Genomic DNA, 16,546 nt, shown 5'->3' with positions numbered 1-16,546 from the left:
GAGGAGATAATGAGAAATTATGTGGGGAGGGGGGGTCTTCGAAAAATCCAAAGCCTCTTAAGGGGCGGGCAGACCAGATGGGGCCACTTCAAAGCTTGGAGTGCAAAACCAAAAGCCAGTATTTCATTTATAAACGGAAAAGGGCTCCTTATTCATTAAATGTATGTAAAGTAAACCCCAGGATACAACATACCCACTTTACAGCATCTTCGCTTTCCTGCAGGTGTGTCAAACTCATTTTCACGGAGGGCCTGATCAGCATAATGACAGTCCTCAAAGGGCTTAATGTAACTTATGGTATGTAAAATAATTGTTACTGGTCCTTCATGTAATATATATATATATATATATATATATATATATATATATATATATATATATAATATATATATGTATATAATGTATATATATATATATATATTTATATATATATATATATGTATATAATGTATATATATAGATAGATAGATAGATAGATAGATAGATACTTTGTTCATCCCCGAAGGGAAATTCACATTTCCAGCAGCATCCCTGAGCTGAGAACAATCGAGAACAATCGAAAATAACACGGGAGCTGCTGGAGTGGCTGCCATTCGTGACGGCGCCGGAAGAAAAGATTCAATTTGAATCATGTACAAACAAACAAACAATTGAATCATGTACAAACAAACAAACAAACAAAATATTCATGTTTCAATAAGTGGAGTGTTAATAAAATGGGGGGAAAATAATTTCTGATACTGATATAACCAGGTAAAACTAATTTTAAGTTACCTGTCCAAATATATGTGTGTGTATACATATATATAATGAATTGATAAATCATTCAATTTACAAACATTACACTTGTTTTTAAAAAAGTCGCTACTCACATATGATATAAATGAAACAACAAAATCTTGGACATGTTTCGGCTCTTTCATTCCTCAATTCAACTCATTGGCATTGGTCAACATGCATTGTGGGAAATGCAGTTTTTAGTCAAAGCACCCTTTTCACCCATTTATTTTTAGACGTTCAGACATTTTAAGCAAAAGCGGGCCTCATAAAATGATGTGGCAATTCACATTTGTCCCCCGGGCCATGAGTTTTGACATATCTGCTTTAGCAGAGATTAAATGTTTCTTCGGCCTCGCTTTATAACATTTTAATTTTACAGTATGAGATTAAATGTCGGCAGCACGGCAGCTGAGTGATTAGGGCGTCCATGACACAGTTCTGAGGTCATGGGTTCAAATTCAGCTGCCAGCCTTCCTGTGCAGAGTTTGCATGTTCTCTTCGTGTTTGCGTGGGTCCAGTTTCATCCCACATTTCAAAAATTTCATGTCAGGTTAATTGGCCGGTCCAAATTGTCCTTAGGGTGTCCCCCACCCACATTTTAAATCGACAATTCCCCATGAAAAATAGTCAACAGCTAGATCAGTCAGATTGCTGGGATGGGCTCCAGCACCCCCGTGACCCTACTGAGGAAGAGCGGTGCAGATAATGGTGGTATTAAATGTCTTTTTGGCCCCATCTTATGTTATTTTCACTTTACGTTGTGGAATAATATGTTTTTTCAGACCTGCCTTACAACATTTTCCCCTTAAAGTGTAGAATAAGATGTCTTTACGCACCAGCCCTACAATATTTTCACTTCAAGTTGTGGAATAAGGTGTTCTTTGGCTCGCCTTACAACTTTTTCACTCACTGTTATGGAATAAGATGTTTTTTTCAGCCCTGCCTTAAGACATTTTCACTTTGTAGAATGAAATATTTTTGTCCCGACTTACCACAAGTGACTTTAAGAAATAGAATATTGAGATAAAGGTTTATAATAAAAAACGGTTTCACGATTGTGTGAGTTAATAAAAATATATTCAAATAAGTTTAATGAATATTTGTTATAGTACCTCGAAGGGGCGTCTGAGGGTCACGTGACTTTTTTTAACGAAAAGCTGTTTGTGGCTTTATGAAATAACTCGTGAAAACAAGATGAATAAATCTAAATATTGTTATATTATAAGCTTCCATTATCTATTACTAACCGAGAGAAACTACAAATAGTGAAAATAAACGTTAATTAAGGAAAAAAAACCAAAGACACGATAAATGGAGCTCAGTCTTGCCCCAGCCAATATGGCGGCTCAGTCAGCGTGCTTTCCCTATACCGTATTCAAAATTGTCCACTTATTCACTTATTCCCAATTCACTTGTGTCTAATTTTTGTATACGTAATTCTTGATATTACAATAAATATTTTACCCAGGTACCTACACTCCGGCCTTCGTAAACAGGAAGTAGCCGACTGCAGGACCCGGAATCAGAAACGATCCGCGTGTTTTCGTCCATCGAGCTACTAACAAACGGTATATTCGGTATATAGTGCATTCGATGCGTGGTCTTTTTTATTTTCTATTTATTTTATTCCTTCTTGACGACCACACAACGTTTGAGACAACTAAGGTAAGAAGCTTTATTCAATGATTTTGACTATCTTTTTATAAACCACATTGTGTTTACCTCTTTACTTTTGTTACCGAAGGGTGGGTTCAATGTGCAGGACTTGTTTAAATTATTTGTTTTGTGTGTAGCTGGGTGTTTTTACAAAACAAAAACAAATTCTACAGTTAGGGTTACTAAAGTATTGCGTTTTGTGTTTAATGTGGCTGCGTTTGCATTTTTAGAAACCGAGAAAAAAGTAAACTTAGAAAACATGGTAAATGGTCTGCATTTATTAGCGCTTTTCAAGTCAATGAAGACCTCCCAGAGCGCTTTACAATTTGCTTCACACTTACCCATTCACACACACACTCACACACTAATCGCGTCCTTACATTGTTAATGACTACATAATGAAATTATTGAGGTTTTGTCAAGTTTCTAGAGCTGAAAAGTATCATTACAATACTGGCAACTGATTTTATTTTTGAGTTCAGGTTAGTGTTAATCGATGCGTTTCTTCTACAATGACTGACTGATGCGAGCATTTTACACAAGGTGCGATAACTTGATCCTATGAGTCTATTTGTTTTTCACAGGAGAATAAGACAATAGCAAAACTGCAGGTGAGTTGCTGGCAACATGGTGACCATACAAGAAGAGCAAAACCTTAGCCGTCCTGCTAACAACAAGCCAAAGAAAAAAAAGAAAAAAGCAACTGCCGAAGAAATGCCATATGAAACTCAAAATCACCTCTCTGGCAAAACAAAAGACAAAAGAAGTGAAGACACCACGTCTGGTCTGGACGACAGGGCCGGCCACAAATCCCACAAGAAGAGGAAAAGAGACAGGGCAGACGAATGTACTGCTACTAAGAAGAAAAGGAAAAAGACAAATCTGGACAAAGAAGAAGACCACTGCAGGGCCACGCTAGACAAAGGAGCAGACAACTGCGCCAGTGGCAAAAAGAAGAAAAAGAAACATATGGACAAAAAAGACAACTGCGCCAGTGGCAAAAAGAAGAAAAAGAAACATATTGACAAAAAAGAAGACAACTGCAGCAGTCTCGAAAAGATAATGCTCGACACGGATAGTAGCATCCTTCCCCCAGAGGTGGACCAAGCGACATTGGTTTCCATGGCTACAGAATCCACAGAAAGCAAGGAGGGTTTCCCAAGTGAAATTGGTAGCGGTGTAATGAGCATCACCTTGAAAAGCAAAAAGAGGAACTCTCGCAGTGGGGCCCCTGCAAATCCGTAAGTTCTCTGTGTTTGCCTTCCCACTTTCCCGTTTGTTACCTTACTTGTTAATTGATCGCAAGACTTTCGACAAACTTTATTATTTCCAAGCCAGTGTTTTTAAATGCGAACAGAATAGAATTGCCTTTGTTGTTGTTATACAACAGAACTAAGAAATGGGAGGGGTTCCCTTTTTAGTGTAAAGTAAGATGAATGACTAGCTTTGTTGGTGACTTTTTATTCAGGAAAAGCACAAAAAACATCTAATTAACAAAAGGAAACAACACAATATTTACACAGAAGCGGCTCTACATTACAATAATATGAATACATAATCATGCGCCCAAAGGGAGAAGACTGAAGCTGAAGCTTTTGAGTGCGTACCTCCATTCAATTGTTTTGCCCTGCGGGAAAGACTTATTCAAAATCAAAACGAAAAAATTGATACTTAACACACGAAAGGGAAAATTGGAAAACAAAAATGACATTTCAAACCAAAAATTGTACTGGTGGTTAGGGGTGGCTAGCTGCAACTAGCACAAGCTACTATTCATTGCAGCTTCTTCATTTAATGTTCATGTTATAGGGATTTTCATATCAAGGATAATTTTCTTTTGTGCCTGTTCAAAATTCAAGATTACTGACAGAAGTGTATTAAAGTATTTCTTTATTTAATTGATTATATTTCACAATATTTGTTACGTTTTCAGTATCTTCAATTAGCTTCACCAGACTATATGTGGCATTTGGAAAAAAATGTCAAGATTCCATTAATCAGCCTTCGCCTTGTATTCAAATGTTTTATTTGGTCCCCCATCCATTTGACTTTGACATCCCCACATTAACACTCTTTTCAGGCTCGACCCGGCGTTGGTAGCCGAGTTGGAGGAGTTTATTCCCAACTTAAGAAAGAGATCAGAAGACGAAATCCGGCGCTTCGTTCGCAATGACCTGGATCGTTTTCGACAATTCAAGAAGGAAGGTGGTCATGAAATTGGATTGTTTTATTTTAACCTCCACACAGGGAGTCAAACGTGCATGTTCATATAAGAGATATAGTGAAATGTGGGTGGTCAATGAATGTTTAGCAAATACCCAATTGACCAATTGAATTAAAGAGCCGAGTTTATTCTTTTCAAAACAACCTAAACCTCTGGTCTCTCTAGAAGAATGTTGCAAGCGTTTGCTTTTGATGTAAAGAATATAGCCAAAATTTGCCCATTTTTCAATCAGGCAAAAACAGAGATGCTGATGCACGCTTTCATCTCCTCTCGTTTAGAATTTTGTAATTCCCTGCTCTCCAGATTCCCCAGAAATAGATTATCTTAATTCCCTGCATTGCGGATTCCACAAAAAGAGTACTGCAAAAGATTTTTATTTTGAGAAGAATGTTACCTGTGTCCTCCCATTACTCTGTCAGGAGAACACAGGGGTGTTAATGCATGCTTTTATCTCTTCTCCCTTAGATTGTTGTAATTCCCTGCTCTGCAGATTCCCCCAAAATGAATTCTTGTAATTCCTTGCTCTCCGGTAAACCCAAAAAGAATATTGCAAGTGATCTGATTTCATCATTTAAAGAATATAGCCAGTCCACCAATTTCTCGCTTAGGCGAACATGGAGGCACTGACACATGCTATTACTGTATTTCCTCTCGTTCACACGATTGTAATTCCGTGAGATCCTCTGGCAGCAAATTTTTAAATTGATTTAAATCTTGAATTTTTCTTCACGTTGCTGCAGGTCAGGCCATCCGCTGGGGGCGCTTCACCCGGAAGGAGACTCTTCAGCTACAACGGAATATCGATCACCTACTAGAAGTGACAGGCATCGCTACCGTTAATCAGCTTCTCTTCCCGAGTCACCACAAGGAGCTGAGGCTGCAAATCATCAGGCTCAAAAAGAAGCACGGCTTCTTGAAGGCCATTGGTGGGACACGCAAGCACGTGCACAATAGGGCTGCAACAATTAGTCAAAGTTGTTGATATAAATCAGTAATAGAAATGGTTGAGAATTATTTTTCGCTAGGTGCGTTTTTCCAACAAAGTGAGGCATCTCTATTAATGATCAAGCGATATGGGTTATTCAGGGCTGAGGCCAATAACCGATATAATAAAACTTTAATAGCTGCCTGAAACCTTTTACAATAAATGAATTAGAATTACAACACAACTAACATGACCTATGTGTCACTTAAATAAAAAACTAACAGTGCAGGAAATAAAATCAGGCTTAGCAGCAACTTGTTTAACTGTACATACAAACCTTAATAGCTCCCTGATTTTTTTTTTGTACAATGAATACATACAAATGTCAATACAATCGGCTTGACTTCAATTAACAAAAAGTGCATCAAAATTTTAACAAGGCTCCGAATTTAAAAGTAGACACTCCCGTTTTAGAGCCAGATTGATGAACTAAAGCTGGGTAACAGCTAGTTACTTCCACCTTACCATGCTTTTTATGCTCTCTCTCAGTCACAAACGCACACACTTGATTGACTAATGTTATGATAAGAGCTAATACATTATTCTCCACCTAAACATGCTTCCCTAAAAAAAAAAGTTAACCACACATTTTACACTATCTCTTAACCACACACACTCTTTTCTACGACGAACCTTTTTAAAATCTCAATGTTTTTAGCGTCTTGATTTACAGGCATGTCGAGGCTCGGGAGTTAGCAGAGCTGCCGCAGTTTACGCTGCTCTTAAGTTATTCTTCCTGCTTCAGCTTCTCTGCCCGCAGTTGTTTATCCTTTCAGAAGGTACGGGTTGGGTAGCTTCCATGACAGAAGGCGGGAGAGAGGGAAGAAAAGGGTTGGCTGCATCTGAGCCTATATAATCCACTTTGAAATATATTTAATCAGCCCGTCAAATAAATAAAAATGCCCGATATCCATAAAATTCACAGATATCGTTGCTGATAAACTGCTTGCCGGATAATCGTTAGACCTCTAATCTTTACATGAATATAAAATCTGCTTCGAGTTGCTCATAAGCCATAGTGCTTCTGTCTGGAGCGGTAACATACAGAAAGGACGGCATCCACATAATGTACACGTACCAAAACCTCTAAAGATCTGGAGCGTTTTAGCCTGGATACGACCAATTAAAAGACTACTTTCAAAGTTTGCAAAGCAGACCTTGCGTATCATGGAAGTACCTCAGTGAGTCACCAATGGAGAGTCGAACAAAACGGAGTCTGGCTCGCCTCTGTAAGATTCAATTGCCATTTTAATGCAAATACAGTTTTGATGACATGCATTGTACATTTTATCCGTGTATATTTCGCTATGACAGAGAGAGTAAGCATAATGCCAAAATGTGTATAACAAACGTATTTGAAATTAAATGTATGCAGTTTGGAGAAGAAACGTCAGTTGCTCTAATGTTAAAAACATTCAAATGAGATGTTAAGCCCATTTGATTTCAAACTGTTGAGTAAGTTATTTGGTTACAAACTTTGCAGTTGAATGGTGAATGTACTTAACAAAATGCACATCATATTTGTTTAATACCGGTCTACTGCTGCCAATGAGCTTGTTCTTAGTTCACAGCAGAGATCTCAAACTCACGTTACGATAAAGGGAGAATGTGTATTATTTTCCCACTAGATGTCGCTGTCTTCAGTCGTGCCACCGAAAATAAACATTTGTCCATATTAACTTGTTTATAATTTATTTGCTTATCCCTAAAACATGGACAGAGGTTTCTTTATTAGATTTATGTCTTCACTGACCCAGCACATTGCCTAATAAGTTTACGATTTCCCGCACTAGAAGGCTCGCTGGCTATAAGGCGCACCCAACCCCGCTCTCATTCTTGGTTTGATTCCCGTTGCATAGAATGCCTTGCAATTATGGTCAGCGATGTTTTTCAGTCGATTAATCGTTGCACTGAAGTAGACCCAGTGTTCGTACTGGTGCTTGAAATCCGGGAAAATGCTTGAATATAATGATGTTTTCAAAGTCAGGCAGATGCTTGAATTTTGGACAAAGTGCTTGAAATTTCTACCATGTTTCTCAGCAGTCCGGGTTAACCTGCCACGCATTAAACGAAGGAAAATTAAAAATAATAAAATCGGCACGTCATGGCAGTTGCGATTGCATGGGTTGTCATGTGAAGCATCATCGCCTCCTACACGTCTATTATGATATGTGCATCAAAGAGTGCAAAAAAGAAATGCATCTTTTCACAATGAGAAAGGCAGTGCGATCCAATCAGTGAAAGTTAACTCCATGAGATGACTAGCATAACTATGATTTTTTTTTTTTGCTGACGGTATGTTACGTGATACAGCTAAACACAATGTGTATTGTAGTGCAAGTATTATGTATGAATTATGGACATTTATTAAGGGCCATGTAAATACAGTTTATGTAGCATTTCCCGGGGGTAAAATGCAACAGGAAGAACTTCATTCAACTGAAATTGTAAGCTACATTTTATTGTAATTTTTACCCAACACTTATGTGGGGGAAAATTTACACACATAAATTGCAATTTTCTCACTATTTAAAAATCATGCCTTGGGAAATGCACTGGCAAGATTAAAAATTACATCTGCAAAAAACTTTCTTTTAATCGTACTGGAGAAATTTTAAAAAATTGGCTTTGAAAGTCCTAAAAATGCTTGAATTTGGCCAAAATGGTGTACCAACCCTGTAGATCGTAAAACTTTGTTTTGTAACGCACACATATGAATACTGAATCCACTTCCAATCTTATCCCAGTTTATTTTGCGTTGGATATAAGCTTAGTTGCGTCTTATAGCTCAATATAAGGTGTATTTTTCATCATACCCATTTTTATTGTGTTTATTAACGTTTTGCTCCCCATTAAATCAACCTCTTGCTAAATTTAAGCAAAACATGAATAATCTTCCGATGATTCGACTAATGGTTTCAAAACTCGGTTACTAGTAAACTATTAAAATAGGGGTTCGTTGCAGCCCTCGTGCACACACGCACTTGTCACGGGCGCGTTCTTTTGGTGACCACGGCCTGGTGTTGTCCTGTCCTGCAGCAGAGGGGATCCCCAGACCCTGCAAGAAAGTCATACTCCGGGCGGTGAAGCTGGACAAGAGCAACCACAAGGGAGAGTGAGTGCAATTGGGAGAATCCCGAGTCGGAATCTGAAGGCGTGAGGCGCTACTGACGTTTGTCACTGTGTTTTTGAGGTTCTCCGAAGAGGAGATGGCGCAATTGGTCAGGTTGCAGAAGCTCTATGGCAACCGCTGGGAATCCATCGGCCAGAAGATGGGCCGCAGCCCTTACTCCTTGCAGAAACGCTTCGCCAGCCTAGGTGAGTGACATCCTTCGCCACACTGTTGTGCTTGTAAATGCTTGAATCTGTTGCCGCGTTTCCGTGCAGTCTGATTTGATAGATCTTACATTAAATCAGTGCTTCTCTATTATTTTCTGGCATGTCGCCCTTGAAAGAAAAAGATCCTCTCAAATTTTAGCATGTTGGGTTTTATAAAGTGTATTTTCTTAATATCCAGAATTTATATATGCACAATCCTAATAGCTTTCTTCAAATATCAAATATGCGATTCTGCATTGCTTTTGTAAGTATTTCCCCAAATCCCAATACAATAGCTTAAGTAAGGCAAGTTAATGAACTATACATTATATGAGGACTTTTTTGGTCAAGACAAATCGATGATCTAAGTAGTTGCCAACGCTTTCAATAATCAGTTTGAACGATTATTTCTTGCTGCCTTAGGACAAAACAATTATTGGTGGTAAGATGTTACCTCCTTCCATACTAAGTCAATGCCTATCGGCACATTTTCACAAAAGAAAAAATAGGCAACTTTTCTGAATGATTGGGTTGGAATATCTTTAAGTGACAGCCTAATTTATTTGGCTTCATGCTGTCTGCTGTCAACATTTTTAACATAACAATCACACCGGTCTTTGCTCACCTGTCTCTGTGATCGCAATACATGCGCTTCGCCAGACTTGCTTGTTATTGCTTTTGGGTTTCGGAGAAAACTTTAGTTTGTCTCTTCACCCAGTTTCTCCCTGCCTGTCCCCTCATCCGTTTTAAATATTTTTTTCTTGGGGTCACTTGAGGGTCTGCTACACTTTGTGTCTACACTTTTTATATTTATTTATTTATTTATTTTTACAATATCCAATTAATTTAAGAAATAAGTATTATTGAAATAATCGTTAGTTGCAGCCCTTTTTAAAAAACAAAAACAAAAAAACAATCAAAACATATTTTAACGTGTTGGCACTGAGGGACAATGGTATTGCAAACGTATTTATATGTTATGGCATTTAATGGGTCAATTACGTTATAAGTTTTTGTTGGATCAATAATGATAATGATAACGACAATAAATCAATGATTAATAATGGAATATTTAATTTGAATGGTACTGGAGAAATTGTCTTTGAAAATCCTTAAAAAGTGCTTGAATTTGACTTGGATAAAGTTGTATAAAACCTGTCATTTACTGTGCCCAGCCGAGAAGCGGGGCCAGTGGACACAAGAGGAGGTGTCCAAGCTGAAGGAGGCGGTCCGACCTTACGTGGAGGCGCAACTTCCGACAAACAATTCGGGCCTGGTCAGCATGAAGGAGCTCTGCGGTCGTTTTCCCTGGACGGAAATCAGCCAGCACGTGGGAACCCGAGCCTGGACACAGTGCCGCGTCAAGTGGTAAGTGAGACGTCCGACTCGTTTCAACCCCCAGAAGCGGGACGAGCTACCTCATTTCCTTCCTTCACTCGACCATTGTTGTCACTGTTTTCCACTTTCCCCCCACCCCTTCACTAACTTTCTTGGCACTCACTATGATGGGCCAAAAAAGGCAGTAATACGCACTGAATGACAATAAAACGAGATGTGGTCGCTCTCAAAAACAATCGAGATGGCGCCTATTGGCTTAACAGGAAGGAGAGATAAGGTGATGGGGGGACATGAGGATACTGCACGACCGTCGGCCATTGAGTTGCTATGACTGTCATACGCCCCTCTGTGTAACCTCCTGATTTCAGTATTGTGTTTTATACTTTGTAATTCGTCTTATATGTATATTATGTGAGTGTGTATATGGTACATATATTTGGCTTTAAAAAGACAGGTGAGTAAACAGTGACCCCAAAAAAATGGAGAAGGGAGTTAATGATGACTGTGCAGTAGTACGACCAGTTTAATGCAACATACAAGTCACACTTGCATATTCGCCGTACTAAAATAAAATAAAAAAATAAACTCTCGCTGTATAAATCTTAGCGCCAGCCAATCGACTTCAGGAGTGAATGGTCAAAATGTCGCGCACAAAGTGCCTGTTTACAAATTAGAACAGCTTAACTGTATAAATTAGCTCTGTATTGTTAGCATATGAATATTAGCCAGAGTTTGGCTAGGTGTTAACCAAAACCTCTGGAACAAACTGATTAATGATCATACAAAACTTGGTTGTTTGTGAAATAAAACATTTGAACTGTAGCTAGTTAACTCGGTTGTGTTTGCATGTAATCATTTGTACAAGTTTGACTAGGAGTTAATAAAAACAGACTTAACATCACACACAAAGTACGCTTTTAAAAGAAAAAAGCTCGACTTTAATAAGTTACTTCTGAATGTTAGCATGTCAACATTAGACAAATTTGGGAAGCCAATGAACATGTCATGTTTTGAGAAAATGGTTGTAAGACCATGGCAGAATTCCTTTTACAACCTCCATCTCCTTCCTTCTCGTGTAAAAATAAGCAACTGCCAAGCACAAAATCCGCCACCGAGTAGAAGCCAGCTTCAAACGGCTCGCTTCACTTTTTACGTGGCATCATCACAAACTCCTTCTTTCAGCATACCTCTTCAGTTTTCTTTCGGTCAGAACCGAAAATACACTCATCCGTCATTTTCGGCAGAAATATTTTCATTGCGTAAAATACGGCGCATCTCTCTAAATTTGCCTCGTTATTTTGTTTTTTCGCAGGTTCAATATCCTGAAATGGAAACTTCCGGAGAGAGACCTTCGCATCCCATACGAGCGTCTGAAGGGCAACTTTGATCTCATCAACACGTAAGCGGTTCCGACGGCGCTCGCAGTCTGACGAGACCTGACGTTTAAACTTTCAGGTTACATAGTTTGGATGTGGAGGACGCAGGAGACGTGGACTGGGCCTGGGTGTCCTCAACAGTCGGGTCAGTGCAAAGTTTTGGTTTTTACCTTTATTTAGGGTTTTTACGGGTACTTAAATCCTTGAAAATTCCTGAATTTTAATGTTGTGTTTTCAAGGTCACAAAAAGGCTTGAGTTTTGTGTGAAGTGCTTGAAAATGCTTGAAATTGTTGCCATTGCCATGTTTCTTGGCCATCTGACTGTGTAGAGCATGCAAAAAAAATATATTTAAATACGTGCGTGAAAATGACGCCTGTTTTAAAACTCTTTGGCTCGGCTCACTGAGAAGATCCTGCTTTTTCGGCTTCCAAACGTCTCTAAAAAATTTTTTTTTTTAAATGATATACATCATCTATCTCTCTATCTCTATCTACCCTAGTCATATCCCTCAAGAGGGGTGAGTAAGAGAGCAAGACAAACGCATGGAAAAACAAAGAAAATAAAAAACCATCCCACTATCCTTTTACAACACCTCTCCACTCATTCCTATCACCAAGAAGAGCTCTAGCTTCCGCTCCATCACGTGAACACTACATCACCTTACTCTTCCCAACATTCACACATAACTTACGCCTATCACACACTCTTCCAAACTCCATGACAAACCCTCTTAATTTTTTCCTCAGAATCAGCCACAAGCGCTGTGTCATCTGCAAACGACAACTGACTTACCTGCCACAATTATGCACCAAATTATTTAGTAATTAGTAATTTCATATGTTTTGCAGGAGATTCCTGCAAAACACATAAAATATGAAATAAAATATTCACAAATCTACCCAAAAAAATTGTAAAATACAAAACAATCTGAGCTTTTTACACACTGAATAGATTTAAAGTCAAACAGAAACACAACATTTCTGAAAATACAAAACAATAAAATAAAATATTTTAAAAAATGCTAACTCTTCCATACTATAAATAAATGGTAAACTGCAAAAAAAAAATTAAGTAGTTACAATACTATTTCAACCAATTTAAACACTGATCCTCTGAAAAACACGCAAAAAAAATTTAAATTAAAAGAGTAAAACAAAAGCAAAAGATCAGCAGTTTTTGAAAGATTGATTGCACTCTGTTTTGGAGCAATTAATATCATTAAAATGAGTCTGAATTTGGCTAATTTTTCTGCTTTTCATACACACAATACTTTCTCTCTTTTTTTGTCTTCTGTATGGAACTCCTTACCCTACACCTATAGGGCCCTTTCCGTGTCATGCAACCAAGCCGTGCGTGGATTGTTTAAGCAGAATGGCAGAATTCATGTCAATTTATAGCAGCCCATGACCACAACAAGATGGTAGCTCAAAATAGCGCAATGTACTGTATGTGCTAAAAGCGTGTCTACTAAAGTGTTGCGTGTCTACTAAAAAATACGACTACAAAACTAAATATCAAATTCAGTTCTTAAAAACTGGGACCTAATATAATTTTTGCTTTAATGCTGAAAAGAAGAAAAAAAAATACTCAAAATTACTACTAGTTATACTCCCAAAATACTATTACAGAATTACTACAAAAATACTGCTAAAGTAATAATACAAAAATGCAACTTTAATAATTTTACTATGGAAATGTTATTATGGAATTAGTATAAAAACACTACTACAGTAAAACAACAGAAATGCTACTACAGTAATATGACAGAAATACTTTAAAAGTACTACTGCATTAAAACGACAGAAATAGTACTACAAAAATGCTACTAAAAATGCCACAGTAATATGACAAATATTATAAAAAAATACTACCACCAGAACTCGACAGAAATACTACAAAAATACTACTAGAGTAGTAGTATTTTACAGAAATACTACTACAAAAATACCGCTATGGAAATACTATATTACTTTAATTCTGAAAAGAACAAATACTCCAGAAATACTACAGTAGAACTGTATTACAAAATGTCTCTTTTCTTCTCAGGATTAAAATAATATAAATGGTCCCCGGTTTTAAGCACTAAGTTTGATATTGAGTTTTCTTGTCGCATTTTTATAATAATTCTGTAGTAGGTCTGTGGTCGTATTTGTGTAGTAATATTACTGTAGTATTTCTGTGATCGTGTTATTGTAGTCGTATGTTTGTAGTATTTCTGTAGTATTCAATAGTATTTGAAATATTTATGTAAAAATATTTTTGGGGTAATTCTGTTGTAGTATTTTTGGAGTAATTCTGTTGTATTTCTGGACTAGTAGTTGTTCAAGAATATTAATTTAGGAGTAGAATTTTTTGGTTATTATTGTAGTACTTATTTTCTGAATTAAAGCAAATAATGTATTAAGTCTCTGTTTTTAAGCACTACATTTGGTATTTAGTTTTGTTGTACATTTGTAGCATTTCTCTAGTAACTCAGTTGGATATCTGTCGTAATATTTTTCTAGTAACTTTGTAGTATTTCTATAGTAGTATGTGTGTAGTAATATTATTGTTGTATTTCTGGCTCTTTCAGCTCAGTGACGTCGTACACAACCCAGAAAATGTTCCGCAAACTGAAAATTTGCCACGTTCCCAACTGGCCTAAACTCACCTACGGAGGTAAGTCATGTTGCTCCGCCCCTTTGAGCCGGCCCCGCCCTTCAGACTGACATTAGCCCCGCTTCCGCAGAGGTCATCGACTTCCTGTGGGAAAACGTAGCACCGCGATTGGCTGAGCTCATGCGTTCCCATGAGGACGGACTCGAGGACCAGGAAGTAAATCTGGAGGGAATGTACTCGCTTCGAAACGTCTTCGGAGAAGACGAGGACGTCCACTTGCCTGAGTTGGACAACACAGCAAAAAGGACACGCCGGAGGAAATCAGACTTAAGCCCCGCCCCTCACCAAGTGAGCGCTCAAACCGCAGGCAATGTTTCAGAGCCCCGCCCCAATTTTTGATAACATTTTCTTTTGAGAAAATACATGGCAAAATACATGACCAACACTGCAAAGAGGACGCAGTGATGTATAACGGATTGTTTAAGGCCCGCCCCTCACCAGGTGAGGTCTTAAAATGCAGGTAAAGCTTTAGAGCCCCACCCACTCCTAAAATAGTGACGCCATTCGGTTGTCCCATTCTCTGCATTTGTCATCATTGCTTAATTAATTTGCTTTAAATAAAAAAATCACACTTAAATAAATCACAAAATATGTTCTGCCCTCTGAGCGTACCACATGTCTCAAGAAGGGTGACTGACAGCAAGACAAACGCACACACTAACAAAGAAAATAAAAAAGGGAAAAAACAAAAACAAACACTTAAGGACCATGGCCAACCCTGTCGTACTGCAAACACCTGATTCACACATCCTCTTCCTTTCCTTGAAACCACTCTGCTCCTCCATCACCACCTCATCCGTTCTTTCTATCACTCTCTTAATCAAGATGCCTTTATTTATGCATTTTGTCAATAATTTTAGTATTTTGTTTGTCATGTATTTTGGCAGGTTGTTTTTTTTTTAAATGTATTTCGGCATTTTTTTTGTTTTGTCGTGTCGTTCGTCATGTATTTGTGGTTATTTTATTTATAATTAGGTGTCGTATGATGTAAACGTTTTTTGGCTATTCTGTCGTGTTTTTTGTTGTGTGTGTTGTGTCGTGTCGTTGCTTAAAAAGTGCTTGAATTTGGGCATGAAAGTGTACGAACCCTGAATAATACACGCCAAAACTTCAATAAACCCCCGGCAAGACGTACGGCAAAGTGAACACGGAAATAAATGAAAGCCAAAAAGCATAAAGGACCAAATTGCATTTGTCATATAGTTTAGTATTACGTAATATATTTGTGTTCATTTCTTTGTGATTTTTTTTCACCACTAGGAGGCGTAAAATACACACTGTCCCTTTAAAGTAATGTCTTCCCACAGGATCTTGAATCTGCATACGCCAAATGAGCGGAGAGTCCCTTCAGAAGACCGGAGAAACCTAATTTCTATTGCCGCAACAAAAAGAACAGAGACTTGCATGTCGCTAACCTGCCGATTATGGACTTTTTTTAGCTTGGGAGTATTCGTCCTCAGAAAGGGATTTTTGGAATTAATTTTTTGGTATCATGTACTCCAAACAATTTTTTAAAAATCACGATTTTAAAACTGCAGTATGTGTACATTATTGATGAATACTATAGTAGCTTGCAAGGACATAAGATCAACACTAGATGTTGACCTTGGAAGAAAGTGACGGGAATAACATACCAGGCACGTTCTTTGTTATTCCTACTCTCGTGGCCGCTATTCTGTTTTTATATTGTTTGTCATTTTAATAATCTAAGACATGTCTGCCATTGATGTTGAATCTGATCAAATTAAAGGCGACTTGAACTCCAGTGCGACTTTTATTTTTTATATGCATTTCATGCCTGCTGTGACTCCTGTTTTTTCCTTCTTATGCATTTATGGCCGGGGCAACTTAAACTCCAGTGTGACTTTTATGGGGGGTTTATTTTTCCTTTATTGTGCATTTTATGGCAAGTGCCACTCATAATCCAGTGTGACTTTTTTTAATTCTTCATTAAGCAGTTTATGGCTGGTGCAACTTGTACTCCAGTGTGTCTTCTTTTCCTTTCATTTTGTGGCTGGTTCAATGTTTTTCCCTTCTTTATTCATGGTTCCCGCGGATTCTTGAAAAATTCTTAGAAGGCTTGAAATGATTCTAAAAATACGGCCTTAATTGGCATGAAAATGTCTTAAATCAAATTTTTGAACGTCTTAAAAATGTGAACATATTAAAAAGATTTATATTTGTTTCATAAAAAAGAATCAGTAACATTT

The 16,546-nt window shown here is 37.8% G+C and overlaps 1 protein-coding gene across 3 annotated transcripts; it reads left to right on the top strand.

The window, feature by feature from the left end:
- The first annotated feature begins 2,141 nt into the window (after positions 1–2,141).
- On the top strand, positions 2,142–16,101 carry LOC148365186 (transcription termination factor 1-like). Of its 3 annotated transcripts, XM_088335673.1 has the most exons (12): positions 2,145–2,445; positions 3,021–3,677; positions 4,517–4,641; positions 5,401–5,586; positions 8,685–8,760; positions 8,839–8,963; positions 10,139–10,331; positions 11,614–11,700; positions 11,757–11,822; positions 14,251–14,336; positions 14,407–14,624; positions 15,644–16,101. In XM_088335673.1, the coding sequence occupies exons 2-12, from the start codon at positions 3,064–3,066 to the stop codon at positions 15,668–15,670; spliced, it is 1,803 nt and encodes a 600-aa protein (XP_088191799.1). In that variant the 5' UTR covers positions 2,145–2,445; positions 3,021–3,063; the 3' UTR covers positions 15,671–16,101. The 3 variants fall into 3 exon arrangements, with proteins under 3 accessions (XP_088191798.1, XP_088191799.1, XP_088191797.1); XM_088335672.1 differs by having other exon boundaries at positions 2,142–2,445; positions 8,688–8,760; positions 14,407–16,101; XM_088335671.1 differs by having other exon boundaries at positions 14,407–16,101.
- Positions 16,102–16,546: the final 445 nt, after the last annotated feature.

Source organism: Urocampus carinirostris, chromosome 5, assembly GCF_059441175.1.
Source record: "Urocampus carinirostris isolate Australia breed hairy pipefish chromosome 5, RoL_Ucar_1.0, whole genome shotgun sequence".
Classification (NCBI taxonomy): Eukaryota; Metazoa; Chordata; class Actinopteri; order Syngnathiformes; family Syngnathidae; genus Urocampus; species Urocampus carinirostris.
Note: the sequence above shows the minus strand (reverse complement) of the source record. Positions and strands in the feature narration are given on the sequence as shown.

What these genes read in the sequence shown, in the direction of transcription:
- LOC148365186 (XM_088335671.1), top strand. Translation starts at nt 3,064, where the DNA reads ATGGTGACCATACAAGAAGAGCAAAACCTTAGCCGTCCTGCTAACAAC. An exon ending in CGGCTTCTTGAAGGCCATTG is followed by an intron (nt 5,587 to 8,684) that starts GTGGGACACGCA and finishes CCTGTCCTGCAG; the next exon opens with CAGAGGGGATCCCCAGACCC. An exon ending in TGGGTGTCCTCAACAGTCGG is followed by an intron (nt 11,823 to 14,250) that starts GTCAGTGCAAAG and finishes TGGCTCTTTCAG; the next exon opens with CTCAGTGACGTCGTACACAA.